Source organism: Hesperophylax consimilis, chromosome 1 (assembly GCF_061612785.1).
Source record: "Hesperophylax consimilis isolate HC1 chromosome 1, BYU_Hcon_1.0, whole genome shotgun sequence".
Classification (NCBI taxonomy): domain Eukaryota; kingdom Metazoa; phylum Arthropoda; class Insecta; order Trichoptera; family Limnephilidae; genus Hesperophylax; species Hesperophylax consimilis.
In genome coordinates this window covers 49,346,042-49,363,385 of record NC_142836.1, presented here as the reverse complement: position 1 = coordinate 49,363,385, position 17,344 = coordinate 49,346,042, and the positions used below count along the sequence as shown (strand labels likewise).

At 34.0% G+C, this 17,344-nt stretch overlaps 2 protein-coding genes across 2 annotated transcripts in view; one reads left to right on the top strand and one right to left on the bottom strand.

The window, feature by feature from the left end:
• Positions 1–17,344, top strand: part of LOC149427052 (uncharacterized) — a 421,382-nt gene that overhangs the window by 97,513 nt on the left and 306,525 nt on the right. The window lies entirely within an intron of this gene.
• On the bottom strand, positions 270–17,161 carry LOC149427056 (uncharacterized). The gene is made up of 5 exons (XM_089634890.1): positions 17,049–17,161; positions 10,201–10,396; positions 8,318–8,496; positions 7,758–7,927; positions 270–1,291 (listed from the first exon to the last, which is right to left on the bottom strand). Exons 2-5 carry the CDS (start codon positions 10,391–10,393, stop codon positions 1,096–1,098), a joined length of 738 nt encoding a protein of 245 aa, XP_089491016.1. The 5' UTR covers positions 10,394–10,396; positions 17,049–17,161; the 3' UTR covers positions 270–1,095.

Here is a 17,344-nt window from a genome sequence, read left to right as displayed (position 1 = left end):
GTAATACGAGCATGAACCTAGTTTGGTAGTAAAAAAAATCATCAAATTGGTCATTTAAAAAAATTAAATATTTATTAATATAATGTGAATAACGTTCTTACAAATAATAATTGGAAATAAATATAAAAAACAGTTCATACGGCAAACAATATTTGAAATGTGCAGTGGAACAATGATATAAAAATATATATTTATATACGTAATTATAACATCACTGGGATTCGGGGGTCAATGAAAATCAGTCAATATCCAGAGTTTATTCTGCAAAATATTTTATTAAAAAATCATCAAAGTTTGTTAATTAAAATAGAGGATTGTTTAGATTAACGTTTATAATTAAGTTAGACGTTAACTACATATATTATACATTAATAAATATGTCTTCATTGTAAATCTTATACTTATTGCCATTATTGGATGGTTTCTTTTTTTTTACATTAGGCATTGAGGCACTGAGAAAAACAATTTTCCGCATTGCCTATGTCATCTTTGGGGATGCTGTGTAGTTGATCTTTTTATGGAAAGGTATGAGAGGAAGTTCTAGGAAGGAAAAGGATGTGAGAGGTGGGTAGGCATCTGGGGGTCAATGTATCCAGGAGTGACGAAATTATGAATCCATCCCTCCTTCTACGGTGCAGTGCAATGGGCCGAGAGAATCCGGCTGGAGAGGTCAAAAGGTCTTCCTCAACCAGTCTCTCCCGAATCGGCCCGCCACGCAGTTGGTAGGCAAACGCATCCGCTGCCAAGATGTGGACAAAACTCAGCCCATGAACCCGGGCACCACTACTAAGTCACCAAACGTATCAAAAGACTTGGAGTGATCTATGGCAGAGGTGTTGGTTATCCAATAAATATTTCCCGGGGCTGCGGTACCCATATCCGCCTCCCAAATTGACATGGACACCTCCATGGATTTTATTTTCGTCCTCTCTTAAAGTGAAATTGAAATATTAACTTAAAACTCTTTAAAAACTTAGAAATTAAAATCTCATTTATTTATTGATGTATTAAACAATACACCACCATACCATATTGTGTAGTGATTGATGCATTAAATAATATTGCACTGGGAGATGAATTATTATAATAATTGTACTATTCAAATTTATATGTTTGCGATTTCATTGCTTCGCATTTATTGTTTATAGGAAAGCCAACTTCTTTGATCAGTTCTGAGAACAGATATGATCCATCTTCAATGAACCCGACTTTTGTGGCTACTCTTTGGGAAGCTGGACCTGAAAACGACGATGAAGTTACCCTCATCCCAATTGCCTTGCAGATATCAATTCTGAAAATTAAAAAAAATCAAATAAGTTATGTTTTTGTTTATGCACACAGTTAACATAACCTTTTTTAAAGTTAACTCCACACTAGAGGTCCGGAGGAAAATAATTTCCCTAGGGCCTACGTCATCTTTGGGAGGTCTTTTTAATGAAAATGATGATCTGGGAAGAAAAAAAGGCTTGAGAAGTGGTTAAGAATTTGGGGGTCAGTGTCCACATGAGTGATGGGCGTATGAAACCATCCCTCTCCCTGGGGTGTAGGGCGACGAGTCGAGAGAGTCGGGCTGGAGAGAAGAAAGGGTCTCCCTTAATCGGCCTCTCCTAATCCGGCCCGCCACGCAGTTGGTGGGTAGGCGTATCCTCCGCCAACACCTAGACAAACCTCACCCGATGATCCAGTGCATCCCTAAGAATTCATCGTAGCGTAGAAATTGGGATGACTTATGGCAGAGAGATTGGTTATCCAATAATGGCCCTCGGGGCGTCGGTACCTGAACCCGCCTTGTATTATTAAGTGAATACCTACGTAGGAAATATATTTTATTTAAGAAAAGGAAGCAATAACCATGAAAGTTTTGATTTAATAATGTCCCATAACCCTATGGAATAGAAAAGCGTATTGAAAACTCAATAACACACATTCCCTTTGCGGAATCAATTTATATTAATTAAAATAAATCAAGATTTGGCCGTCAAAACCAGAATTTTTTTTTTTTTATTTTTATTTTTTTTTTATTTTTTTTTTATTTGTATAAAGATTACATACAATATTATTTATACCCGCTAAGCTACTGCAAGTAGCTTGTCAGCAGGAGATTAGTTGCACCTATAATAATAGTATAGTACATAAAATTAAAATAATCATCAACGCTTTAGCGTAGTAATACATACATTTCTACAAAAAAACCAAAAAAAATATAAATAAAAAATTGTGTAATACCTTATTTGAAAATACAGAAACAGTGTTGTGGGGAAAAAAAAACAGTCTTAATACATGAGGTTACTCCTTAGTAGCCATGATTTTAATATTAAAGAGAATTTACTAATGGAGCAATTTTCTTTTAATTCATATGGCAATTTGTTAAAAATTAAAGGTATTGTGTATTCAAGAGTTCTTTGACCATATTTGTTTTGAAACACAGGTACTTTCATTCCTTTATTTTGTATGAAACGTGTATTGTGTACATGATCCACCATTGTTTTATACGGACTGTCAGATATATGCTGTAATACAATTTTTTGCCACATAAGGGCACGAATCGGTAATACATTTATTGATTTATACATAATACTAATGTCTCTCCTCTGGTTATAAACGGTTTTGCTTACTAACAACTTTACCATGGCATTTTGAATCATTTGTACATGTTTTATGTTGGTTTTGCACGATTGACCCCATGAAGTTATCCCATATCTTACGGTAGATTCTGCAAGAGACAGATAAATCAATTTCATAGTTTTTAAAGGTACAAAATATTTTATTTTATACAGTCTTCCTACAATAGACCGAAGGCGCTTACACAGTTTTGAAATGTGTACATCCCACTTCATGTTACAATCTACTGTAACTCCTAGATAGACATAGTGGTTAACCAGTTCGATATTTGTACACGCACAGGGCTGTGTGATATTGTTGTGAATGCAGTCAAAAGAGTGAGATATGATTAGAGGTGCCTCGCCATACTTGGCATGTGGTGATCTTATATGCATCAGTTTTGTTTTTTTAGAATTAATTAGTAAACCATAATCATGTGACCACCTTAATAAAGAAATAAAGTCTTGCTGCAACAATTTCATTGCAATAGATAAATTTTCATGGGATATGACAAGTGCAGTATCATCAGCGTATACATAATATTTAACAAACGAAAAAAATTTTGTCATAAGAGATACAAAGATAATATAAAATGTTGGTCCCAAAATTGACCCCTGTGGAACTCCAGTTTTGACATTTTTTATTTCACTAAATTTGTCTGATATTTTTACCTTGATTTGGCGGTTGGTTAAAAAGTTTTTGAATAGTTTGAGTGTATTTCCTCTTACCCCTATTGCCTCCAAAATATTTAACAATTTCGTCGTATCTATAGTATCAAATGCCTTAGAATTGTCTATGAACAGTACCAAAACATGTCTTTTGTTATTCAATTCATTATTTATAAAATTAGAAAAATCCTGTAGTAACATTTCGGTACTTTTTTTTTTTGGAAACCATATTGATTGGGATCTATTATAGAAAAGAAGTCCAAGTATTTAGTTAGTTTTAAAGATAAGTATTTTTCGAGAATCTTTTCTATAGCTGGTAGTATACTAATCGGTCTATAGTTTCCTATATCGGTATGTTTTCCACTTTTGTAAATAGGTCTGACAATACTACACTTCAGCTCATCCGGTATTACAGCCTGAGTTAAAATTATGTTAATTAGATGTGTTAATATAGGGCCTAGGATATCTATGTGTCTTTTTATGTCAAACATTCGTATGTTGTCTATGCCAGGAGACTTTGAATTTTTGAGGAGCTTCACTATGCTCACTATGTCTGCGAGTGACGCTCGTGGTATATATAAGCTATGTTGCAATTCTAGCGGGACGATATTTGATGCCCTAAAATCACATTTGTGTACCATTGAAGAAATGCTGTCTGAAAAATAGTTTACAAATTGGTTTGTCACAATTTCCACGGATTGATCTTTTAGCATATATCTAGATATAACATCATCACAGTTACTCTTTGTGTTACGTCCTAGAATTTTATTTATTTCATCCCAGGTTTTTTGCTGTCTGTAAAATGATGCTTAAATCTATCATTATAAAATGCCGTTTTATTTTTGATTATTAATTTGGTGACATAATTACGAAATGATTTATATTGTTTTTCATAAATTGTATTTGTTGGTGAATTTTTCCATCGTTTAAATAAAAAATCTTTTTTTTTAATATGTGATAAAATATCTTCGGTCATCCATTCTTTTATTATCCAAGGTCGAGCTTTAGGTTTGACATCTATAATTAATCTACTATTTTCATACAATTCGTTAAAATTGGATTTTATTTGATTATATAAATTAGTGCAATCGTTTGTCTGTAGTAAAGCACTCCAGTTATAATTTCTAATAGAGCAATCTATACGTTTTTGGGATAAAATTGAGACCTGCCGTACTTCATTTACAATACGTTTATTCATTTTATAATATGGAATGCTCACACCTGTTGTAAAGTGATCAGCAATAATGAAGTCACATACACAAGCACGTAGGATGTGCGTGTCTTTGTGCTTATTAATATACCTAACAAATATATGATCCAGGCACGTACGTGTCACTTTACCTTTAGCTATGGCTTCCCTCGTAACGTCACTGATACATTTAGTAAAATAATTATTTGAAAGAGTGTTTTCATAGTTGATCGTTATAGCGTCAATATAATTTAGCAAATCAATATTTATATCACCAAATATTAACATATTTTCATTACGGTTCGAATGTTTGGTTAGTAATGAAGAAAGCTCATTTATAAAAGATTGTTTACTAAGATTTGGTGGTCTATAAATAGCAAGAACATTAAGTGTTGTATTATTAGGTAATGTTATTAGGCATGAGATATTTTCGAAAAACATTGTTTCATATGTATTTTGTGTAAAAATTAAAGTATCCCGGATATATAAGCTTATACCCCCTCCCGATTTGGATGTGCGACAGTAACTGATGCTATTATAACCTGGAATTTCGAAAAGACAAGTTTGTTCACTTTTTATAGATGTTTCACATAACATTAATAAATCTATATTTTTCCAACAATTTTGGAGGTTAGCATGTAAAACATCCCAATATTTAGAGATTGATCGTATATTAACTTGCACACATATAAAACTTCCCACTTCACTGTTTTTTTCTACCATTTCTTCCGTCCATTGGTCTAACCTATTAGTTCTCTTAAAGTCAACATCATAGTCTTCATCTATGTAGTTAGACGCCATAGCTGATCGTGGAGAAATCCCTCGAAAGCGCTGCTAGGTATGCTGGGCAGTTCTCCCTGTCTCCGGTAGGATGAGTGGCGGGCTTTCCAAATCTGATGCAGGTGGCGCAAACTGCCTTCGCAGCAGTATTTGGGCAACTTTCGCGGGAGTGACCATCCTGGCCACAGTGACCACATCTTGTTTGATCTTTACAGAACTTGAAAGAGTGACCGATCATTTGGCACTTGGAACATACTGTGAGGCCAATAAAATCACGTACGCGGCACACTGTCCAGTCCACAAAGACCTTTCCCTGTTCCACTAGGATGTGTCGCAGGTTAGCAGGCACCTCGTAGACCCGGTGGCAAGTTGATCCTGTGCGAGCACCAGCTAGGTGACTGAGCCTGCAGCTCGCTATGGTGCTCCCAACGTCAGTTATCCCAGAGATGCCGGTAAGAGCGCTCTGCAGGAAATCATCATCAGTCAGCTCCCGGGGAACATTAAAAAATATGACTCTCGGTAGTCTTTTGGTCGGCAGTCGGGCACTCAGGGTTGAAGAATTGACAAGAGCTGGGGCATTTAAAATTTTTTTACAGTCTTCTTTTGTCGCCGTCTGGAGTAACACACCATTATTTTTTATTTTCCGGATCCCCGTCACGCGTACACCTAAATCTGATGGTCGGAAAGTGTCCTTCATAAGCTGCTTTGTTTGTTCACTATCTTTGGCCTTTAATTTGGGAAAAATGCACACCGAAGGCTTTGGGCTTCCCACTTGAATCATACTATGATTAACTTTGTTTATGGTTGCGATGGCTTAAAATTATTTTAATTTAATTCAATGTTTTCTGACCGAAGAGTCATTTTACAATGATATTACGAGTACATCTTAGCGGCTAAATAATCCACGGGTATCTGTGCCATACGGCGCGGCGCCAGGTCATGTTTTAAAATAGCACGAAACACGGTGATTGAACTCAGTGAGAGAGCTCAGGGCTTTATTTGGGAATAAAGACCAGTTGTAATGAAAAATATCCTTCTATCCATCCATACGGGAATCAACACCATCGTAACCTTCACTAACCGTTTCTTCATAAGGGTAGGCAGAGAGGACGGACCTTCGTACATACACTCATTCCTTCATTCGCACCCCATAATCTAATAATCTTACTCTTCTGTTATCCTGACTCTTGACATGGCCCGACTCATTAACATTCGTGTCATATATTCTCCTTACAATCGTTCATTTGTTCTGCATGCCCGAAAAATTTGAGCGTCCGTTTCTTAATCTTAGCATTTCTCACACAACATAGGACGATAAACCATGTATTACATGAATTTTCAAGAGTTAAAATTTTTTTTTTTACTTACATCTATTTTTTCTACTTTCACCCTTTTCTGCTACTTCCATGCTTCACAGACATACATCAGGGTAAGTACCAGCACTCCATTCCAATTTAACAAAAACAAAAAAAAAAATCTGTTGAAATTTGAATCCAAAGTTGGTATTTATTAGTCAAATTTTAAAAAAATTGGTCACTAGGAGGGAAATATCAGCGGTTCGACCCAGAACCAAAAGTTTTTTTAACACTTTGGTTGACAAATGCGGAAAGTTGAAATCGAAAAATAAGATTGGGTTCTCTATTTTGATTGTTCTGGTTTCCCACTTGTAATATGAGTTTCCGGACATCGTGTATAGGTATTTGAAATGAGTACTCTTTTGTTTAATTTGTTTAGGATTAATCTTGACAAGTAAGAGGCTGCTCTTTTTAACTAACATTTAATTATCAATCCTACAAGTATACAATTTGACCTAATCACGCACGGGTCTGCGCTAGTAGCTAACATAAAGTCAATGATATTTAGTTAGAATGTCTCTTCATGTCATACCTGCCCCGCAATATTTCCTTAAAAATGCCCACCCCCTGACTCTGAGGCGACGCATAGAGCGAGGCTGGCCAGGTACTTGTCAGCAATGCCCACCCCCTGACTCTGAGGCGACGCATAGAGCGAGGCTGGCCAGGTACTTGTCAGCAATACCCACCTCCCTGACTCTGAGGCGACGCATAGAGCGAGGCTGGCCAGGTACTTGTCAGCAATGCCCACCTCCTGACTCTGAGGCGACGCATAGAGCGAGGCTGGCCAGATACTTGTCAGCAATACCCACCCCCCTGACTCTGAGGCGACGCATAGAGCGAGGCTGGCCAGGTACTTGTCAGCAATGCCCACCCCCCTGACTCTGAGGCGATGCATAGAGCGAGGCTGGCCAGGTACTTGTCAGCAATGCCCACCCCCCTGACTCTGAGGCGATGCATAGAGCGAGGCTGGCCAGGTACTTGTCAGCAATGCCTATCCCCCAGAATTCTGGGGCGACGCATAGAGCGAAGTTGGCCAGGTACTTTTCCTCCCCGTACAGCTCATGGATATAATATTACCTGTTTGCACGGGTCTGCGCTAGTACAAAGTAGTAGCACTAACATAAAGTCAATGGTATTTAGTTGGAATGTCTTTTCATGTCATACCTGCCCCGCAATATTTCCTCGGCAATGCCCATCCCCCTGAATTCTGGGGCGACGCACAGAGCGAGGCTGGCCAGGTACTTGTCTTCCCCGTACAGCTCATGGATATCAGGGAGATTCTTCTTCAGTGCCATCCAAACGCTCAATACCTTAACTCCAACATCGAAAGTCATCTGAAAAATAGTTATTCGTTGTTTTTGCAAAATTCGGCACACATTATTACTGTCAATCTATTTTAAATTATCAATAATATGTTGGAGCACATGTTTTGTGTAATGAATTCTATCATACTATCGTCTAAACGTCTCACCGAAATATTCAGCTACGCTTTTTTGAAGTTTTTGATTTGGGTTAATTTTGCACCTTTTCATTAAATATACACATTTTGGTTGTCTGTGAGTCTATGTCTGTTTATATCCGTGAAATCTGGTTCAGTAACTCAAATTTTCTTTGAATTTAACTGTCATCATCAAAATTGGTATCTGTTATAATAAACTGCCGTTTATTTCAAAATAATTTTAATGAATCTGTAACACGTACAGAAAAAAAGGTTCCAGACTTACCAATTCTGACAAATCCACAACTTCATCTACGTTGTCAACTCCTATCATATTAAATCCAACAAGCTTTCCTTTCGCGGAATCATCATCAACTACGCAAATTACACAAACTTGCTGCGGAAACATCACTCTCTTTACTTCTCTGTTTATAAAAGTAAGGAATTCTGGAGATTCGTGACCACCTGAAAGGAAAACAACGAATTACTTTTATCATGCACTTTAATAACATTATTTAAATTAAGGAATGGATTAAAGAGAAAAAAATATTTTTTTTACTAAAAATTGAAATCACAGAATAAAACATACTCTACATAGTAGTACACATATCTATACACAACCGTACTTAAAATTATTTTCATACATTGCCTAATTTTTATTACTGCCTTTATTATTTTATTTTTATCACTTTTTTATTATTATTTAATTTAATTTAATTTTTTTATTTTTTTATTTATTTATTTATTTATTTTTTTATTTATTTATTTTTTTATTTTTTTATTTTTTTATTTATTTAGTACAGGTGATGATACAATGACACATGTAGATAAAAAATACTTTGACTGCCCAACTAGGAGGAATTCCCGTTTTAGGACAGTCAAAATTGAGTTAGTATTCATGCACGCATACATATTTTGTAAGAACAAAAACAAAAAAGGAAAAAAAAGAAAAGTAATATAATATACACATAACTAAAAAAAAATACATCCCTTCATTTGCATACATATATTTTACAACTAACATACATCCTTATATGTCTAAATAAAGACATGTCCTAAATAAAGATTAACTCAGAATGACGTATACGTATATAAAATACGTGATGGGGTAGAACTTACAGAAACATACACAACTGCTTAACGAAGCACTCTACTTAAACTATGTATCTATTCATCAGAACTTCTGTTTAAAGAATTGAAAGTCAGAAAGCTAAATGCATTATACTTCCACCGTGCAACATTACAAATTTACGAAGATAATATTCTTACTGAAACTGCACCATTTAAAAATAATAGAAAACTAAGACAACCATTTAATTCCAAAATGTAAAAAATAAACAGTGGGGCTATTGGTCTATAATTATCTTGAAATAGTTTTTTAATACATTACCAGAAAGTATGAGAAATATAAATAAAATAAAGATATTAAATTTAATCTAAAAAAAACAAGCTGAATACTTTTACATATGAATAACGAACATAATAACTAATCCCGCATATAACAAGCCTAGCTCTATCACGGTGGTACATTACGTTAAATGATTATTATGTATTATATTTGGGCCTCACTGGGTGAGGCCCAAATACCAAAGAATGTTTTTATAATACTGCTAATCTAATGTATCAATAATAAATAAATAAAAAGTGAACCCTTGCAAGAGCTCTCCAACATTAAATTACGATAAAGGTAAATTGTAAAAAAAATATTACTGTTAGGGTTGTGCAACTGTTTGATGGCGGAGGAATTTCGTAGCTCGTTTAATCCAACTATGAATTATACGACTAAAAAGCTAGATGAATTTAAATAGTGAGTATTCGGTGGAATGCTTAAAATCCCATAGATGGAAAGAGATGCGGAAGAAGAAATGCTGCAGCCGGTATTAAACACAGGAAGTCCTCGAGACCATGACGCGCTAAAACTATTTGGGAGTACGACAACCTATTCTTTCGAGGTATAATAAAATTAGAATTTGTTAGTTGACTTCATCACATCTTTAAAAAGTTATATAAATTCATGGAAAGTTATGAAACAAAAACTTTATTAACTGGGTTATGTAGGTTAGGTTAGGTTGGGTTAGGTTAAAATAGTTTTTTTCATCGTTTCTAATGACTTTATATCGCTTTTTAAAATTGTGTTGAATTGTCACAGTGTTGAGTTATCATAGTTACCCGCAGAAGAGGAGTTAGGCTCATCACGAAAGAAGTCCTTGTTTAGCATTTCGATCATATCGTCGTAGTATTCTTCTGAGGCGGTCTGTACACGGAACTTAATTTTCTTCCCTTCTTTGTTGGTCTTCACGAACTTCCCCCATACCTCGGGATGCACCACCTCTGTCTCACGCCTCCATGTCGGCGAAATCATTTTCTAAGAAAAAAAGGGAAAAAAAATCGAATGAATCGTAAGTGATGGACAAAACCGAAAAATTGTTCGACGCTGTCTCTTCAATATAGTTTCATGCCTCGTTTACGTTATCGATTCAGCGGATTTTTAGAGCGGCCTTCAACCCTCTTGGTTTCTCTCGGGTCTTATTAAATAACGGTATTCGACCATGAGTTGTAGATCCTCCAAACGACATATCCGGCCTATTTTCATTTTCATGACGCATTCGATTAAACTAACATTCTTTGTGAATACAGAAAAACGAATATCAGGTACTTCTTCAGGAGTCCTAGTAACAAATACCCTCGAGAAGCTTAGAATAAAATATGCCGAGGGCATTCTGCGGCCATCGTATCAGTTTCTTTCGGAATATGACACGGAGTTATGGTAATTATGTACTATAAGTCGAGATAAGCAGACACATCCTAGCCTAATATAATTTTTGATGAGCATATTTATATACATACATATGTAATTTTTTGTCATTAACTTCGGAGGAAGATATGGAAAGGAACTCCGAGGAAAGTAATTTTTAAATGGAGGAAGATATGGAAACGAGGATTTGACCCCGAGGAAAGTTATTTCAAAATGGAGGAAGATATGGAAACAAGGATTTAACTTCGAGGAAAGTAATTTTGAAATGGAGGAAGATATGGAAACGAGGATTTGACCCAGAGGAAAGTAATTTCGAAACGGAGGAAGATATGGAAACAAGGATTTGTTTTGCGATATTTTTCATAGAAAAATACATAATCATGAACGGTTTCTTAAAAAAAGGCGTTTATTTCAAACTATACGAATCTACATTGAATTTTTTTATCAAGGTCGGATATTGAAACCATTTTACTGTGTGTAGTTGCTTTTCAGTCCTAAGAAGTTGACAGATTTATAAACTGCATATCAATATACTTATTTATTAAATGAAAAAAACACACTTCGTAATACACCACTTATATTGAATTGATAAATGACAGCCAACAAGGTTTCGCTTATCTCAAGCTTCGTCAGGGCTTTTTATATTTACATATAAGTTAATAAAACATCCTACCAAACATAAACCATTTGTACTTTTATTTTTAAAATTTTTTATTGATTTATTAATTTTTGGGAAATTGACATTTTACATTTATTTCAGTTTGAAAATAAGTATTATATTGCCAAAATAAACCCAATTATGGATTTCCTCCTTGTGACTTTACCTCTACTGAGACGGCATAATAAGGAATAAGTAAATTAATTCTATAAAAGTAATGTATTACAAAGCGTATTTTTTTCCCTCATTTATTATATAAAATCGCACCCCAACGTATTTGCATCCTTCGAAAAAAAAATTAAACAATCTTTATTGTTTCAGAAGATATTTCGTTTGATTTTTTTTTGTATTTTAACTTTTATGTTTTACATAAACACATTATTAGCTAGGTAAATAAAATTCAAAGCCAAAATTTCTAAGTTCGTTTTTATTTCTGCCTGGAGTGTTTAAAGAGTGGTTACATTGTAGAAGTCGCAGACGCCAGAGGCATTATCTCTTCACTAGTATGAGATACGTAGTAGAAATAAAGTCGATGAATAGTATAAAAAGTCGGGGACGCTCTAGGAATCTAGGCTCTCTATCTCTATCTATTTATTTAAATATAGATACAAAAGAAAGTACAAATTACATATTAGGAAGCTTTGCCTGTCCAACTACAAAAGTTTCCCGTTCCAGGACAGACAAATTGACAGGTGTAGTTCATATTTTTCCTAAATAAATGTACATAATTACATAACAAAAAATTTCATTTTTCTCTGCAACTAAGTTGTGTAATGAAGAAAAATATATATCTAAATTTTTTATATTTTTTTACAGTAGTAGTGGCTTTTTTAACGTGGTCACATGTATTGCAATCGGATTTGCAGTATAAGAGATAAGTTAGGTATTTAGTAGTAATGAAAAGTATTGAAAAGTAGAAATGGAGTTTTTTTTTGTAGTTTCTATTTTTATCATTATTTTTTTTTGTGCTGTTGATAATTGATTGGAGTGAACTCAGAAAAGTCAATATTTTGGAAAGAGGGAGTAGATTGCAAAAATGCATAAGTTATTATTCAATACAATTTTCAGGCAGTTGGCTTGTGATAAGAGTATTTCGATAACGATCCCGCTAAACTTATCGAGATATATATTTGTGTCGTGTTCAGAGTAATTGTAAATAAATTTGGAGGTGTAATATTTATTTAACAAACATTCCGGTAAAATAATAACATCGAATAGGTAGTTGAATTGATCCAGAAAATGCTTCTTATACTTTGGTATATAATTTTAACGCTGTAAGCGCACCATTTATAGTTATTTAGATTGTTCAGATCATCAATGACATTCATGTTAAGATCTAAACCGGAATCATCTCCGGTATAATAGTGTAATTGAATCATAAGTAATGTGTTGGTTGTGGGTTGTATAGAAGTTGGTTCCTGAATAATATGTGATTATATGCGATTTTAAATGTAGTTACAATGGTAAATGTGCTTAATATGAATAATATGGTATAAATAATGTAGTTAGATGTAGTACTCGTACTATGAAAGAGATAGCAAAAAACAAAATTAATGAGGTAGCACGAACTGTGTGATATCAAATGAATTCCAGAAAAGTAGTAAATAATAAAAATATGTGAGCGAGACATAAATGCAAGGTTCAAGACATACCTCGAAAGAATAACCATTAATTATAATTTATCAAAGTGTAGCCAATTTGCTTTCGTCGGAGATAATAATGGTATTAGTTCCCTCGTTTTTGCGAAGGTAAATCTGCCCCCCTTTAATCCAAGCAAAGCGGTATTGTTTCTCCTTCGCCGCTGCTCGTGTCTTGTACCACAGCTGTTTGCCGCGAAATGTCAGTTGTTCTGAAATGAAGATCGGCGAGAAGGATCCAGCCATACCGATGTTTGAGGTGTTCAGTTTGTCTTCTAGATTCTGTGTGTTTTTGTTGAAAGTTTTTAGGTCTGTTAACAGGTGTTCTCTTGCTATTTTCATTTTGAATTTAACAATTATTTCTCTTGGGTGACTATCTATTGTTTTTTTTTGCTGCGTCATGAATGTCATCTATGTCCTTTGTTTCAGTGGAGGACTTTGTTATTTTGCAGGTATTTAATAAAACGTGTTGCAGATTTTTCCCTTTGATTTCTGGGATGCCTCTTATTTCTATGTTGTTCGCTTTGAGTTCCCTTTCCTGCAAGTCCAGACATTTTTACAAGACATAAATCCTAGCTTTCAAGGTTGAGGTCTTTTTAGTGAGTTCTTCATTCTTTAATTCGATGTCACGGATTCTAGCCATGAAATCCTCATATTGAGAACTCATAAATTGAATACTTTCAAGAATTATGTTATTTTAGTCCAGAATATATTTTTTTTTCCAGGTTAGACGCCTTGTTCATGACTAGATCTTGATTATCTTCTAGATTTGTCGGAGTCTGAGCGGCGAACGCTAAACCAGTTTCAGTAACTTTTCTACTCTGCTCCAAGGTCCAGTATTTATTTATACATATATATGCCTAAAAAGGCTTTGACATAAAAGTGATACATGATGCAGTGTACATAGGAGAATATCTGTATTATACAGGAGATACTGACAGTAAATAGATGTAATCCATAGTATCTCTGTTTGTCTGCAATGGGCTAGCAGCGCCGGGTATGGCTGATTTGCATTGCTTGCACTTTTGTTGAGATCGCCGTTTTAAATTAAGTCGACGGTATGTATTCTCTGTAATACCTCCGCAAGCTTAATGAAATGTGCCTTTGCATGCGGCACACGCGAATTCCAACTCATCAGAAGGTATAGTTACTGAGCACACTCGGCAATGCATCTTGAATAATTGTTTTTTTCATACTACCCGCGTTGTAGCAAATTGTACTATTATAGTTGTGCTCATTATACTCGGAAGGAACTTTAAATCACTCGGATGTTATTAATGTACTATACTAGCAGTTAAAAACCCGCTCCGCGGGTTTTTTTCTGCTAGGCCCTGCGGGCGGCTCTTGGTTGGGCTTCGCCCATTTTAAGTGATATTAACAACAGTTACGTTTAATAGATAGATATTAGAACATTCACAGAGAGAGGGTGAGTATATATATTGTTAAAACACGGAACAGGAAGGAGTTAATTAATAATAACATGCTAAATTTACGCATAATAATAATGACAGTTGTTTGAATAAATGAAATTTTACGTATTTGTGATGGATTATTTCAAATGAAACACTATTATTGACTACATGTCTACAACTGATATTAACTGTTATCGTACCTAATATAATTAGCTCATAGGAGACTTGCAGTGCTTGAATATGTGTTACAACCGTCAATGTCTATAAGTTGAATCAATATCGTTTAGTTTGTCACAATTAAAGATAGTTTTAACAAAGTTGACTTAAATGATAGATTATTACATATTGATTAATTGTACCCGTGTTTATGAATAAAAGGAGGGTAATTGTGCGATGACATTAGCAGTCGGTTTAATTAAAAGGTGTTAATTTTACTCCAACTCGTGGTAATTCTTTACCTACAACTGTTACTGTATCTAATAAAGTTTAAAGCCAGATTATATATACACCTTCATCAGGAGAGTAAAAATCTATATATAAAGGTAGATTATTACAATATAGCGCCCCTGAGGTGATATCTCACAAAAGCGGCGCTATGCAAATTGTCCAATAAATAAATAAATATAATGTTTACATTTTATTGTGTATACACCGAAGTCAAAAATTAAATATAGATTGCAATTGGGAAAGAAGAAGTGGAAGGAGGGGGGGGGGGGTAAGAGTAGGCTGGGTTTATAATAATTAGGAATTACAATATCGTTAGACGGGAAAGACCAGTTGAGTGGGAAAATATTTAAAAGAGAGTTTATAAAAAAATTCTTGTTAATTATATCTGCTTTTATATTAATATGTTTCCTCATTTCTAAAATTTCAAAATTATTTATAGTGAAGTATTTTAAGACCTGAAAAAAAACAAATAGCATATAACCATAAAACAATATATTCATAAGACAAATAGCATTTAATAACGGTTATTCTAATAAATTGATAGTTGAAATACTAAATAAAAAAATTAAACACATTCTCTTCAAACGGTCTTTCTAAAGATAGAAATAAACAATGGCGTAGAATTCTGTGTGTGGATAACGATACTTCTAAAATTATATATATAAACAATCCTGGTACCATTCAACTGGCGTTTTACACTAATAACAATGAAGAAATATATTCTTAATAATAAAGATAGCAAAATTCAAACAAAAAATCAGGAGTTTAAAAACTCAATTGAGATTATTGTTATTTCTTTTACAAAGGTAGAACCAATAGAAACTTTGAAGTCAGAACTAAAGAATATCGCAGGGCTATAAATGGAAATAGTGAATCTGAGTTTGCAAATAATCTTTTGAATAATGATCACACTTTCGATAAAAATTCAGGTCTTAAAATACTTCACTCAGGATATAAAGCATCGTAAATAAATAATTTAGAAATTTTAGAAATTAGAAAACATGCCAATATAAAATCAGATATAATTAATAAGAAAAAAAAATATAAATAATAATGATAAATGCCATTATAAAGTGATAAGCTTCCAGAAGAAATCTTCTTATAAAACGCTTGTTAATGGTAAGTAGTCAAATATTGTGAGCTGCATATTTAAATATTCGCGCCAGGCATTTGGTTCGTTTTTAAACCGCCAGAGGTACGCTCTGTCGGCCATCTTGAAGAAACGCGTGAATTTTTATAAACGTCAAACATAATCACGTAACTGTGAAGAATTTTCATTGTAATGTAATTAATCCAATGGATTATGAACTTTCTAAAACATATTTTCTTCGATATTATCCAAAAATTATATGAGCAGAAACGATGCTTTTGAAGAAATCTCGTATTATTATGAGGCGATCCTATTTTAGTATGGAATCGTGTCTTAATATTCAAGTTACCCGAAACAGACAATTTTAATTTGACCAATCAGAGGGCCTACATCGTCCAGACGCTGGGACAATAATACTATCAGATTTTAGACCTTTGTTGTACAAACATGTAACACTACAAGGAACTTTATAATTTGAGCGTAAAGTATTTTTAAAATAAACTTTAATGCGGTGCAAGTTTATATGAACTAGTCACAGGTAATGATAGTGTTGTTGAATGAATGAGGCGTATTTGATTAACGAAGAAAGAGGTTGAAGGAGAATGAATATAAGACTTGACTTAGTGAATGGTTGAAGAAGCCGGAACGATACCATAATTTTGGAAAAATAAACAATTAAGTGAAAAAATCCAAAAACAAAAAATGCCGTTCAAAAATTGTTAATAAATAAATAAATAAAAAATCACACAACCATTTTTTTTAATAAATACTTGAAGTGATGAATGAAGCACTAATAAATTTTGCAAATAGAAAACATTATAAATTCTTCGTTCATACTTATCAAGACTATTTATAGATGTTATAATTATTTATTAAAAATAAAATAGTCACGAAGTACAGATTGTAAACCGTGTTTTGTGGACCAACAAAAAATATCTGCTAGGTAATTTCTCTGCATAGTATAATCATAACTTTGTTATGGCGGTGTATAAATGGCATAATAATATTAATTTCAAACCTCAAATCGAAAGAAAACACTGCACGGGCCGGCAAATAACAACAATGTAATAACAATAACTAAACAGTCGTCCCTCCACGCTTTACACTAACTGAGGACTGAAGAGTGAAGACCGACCTAAGAATGGAGATAACATTAGGCGACCGGCACAGTCCCGCGTGGTGTTTGCGCGGGGCCGATTTCGCAACGAAGGATTACGAATTTAATAAATAGTATTTACAATGCACGTGTGAATGAGCTAAATTACCTAAATCGGTAATACTTGTAATATTTTATAGTTTATAATAATTAGTAAC

Bases quoted from the DNA above. Each gene is read 5' to 3' on its own strand.
- LOC149427056 (XM_089634890.1), bottom strand. From the start codon at position 10,393: ATGATTTCGCCGACATGGAGGCGTGAGACAGAGGTGGTGCATCCCGAG. The intron at 7,928-8,317 runs GTAAGTCTGGAA...ACTATTTTTCAG, and splicing joins TTGTGGATTTGTCAGAATTG to ATGACTTTCGATGTTGGAGT. The intron at 1,292-7,757 runs GTATGACATGAA...TTTAATTTTCAG, and splicing joins GAGGAAATATTGCGGGGCAG to AATTGATATCTGCAAGGCAA.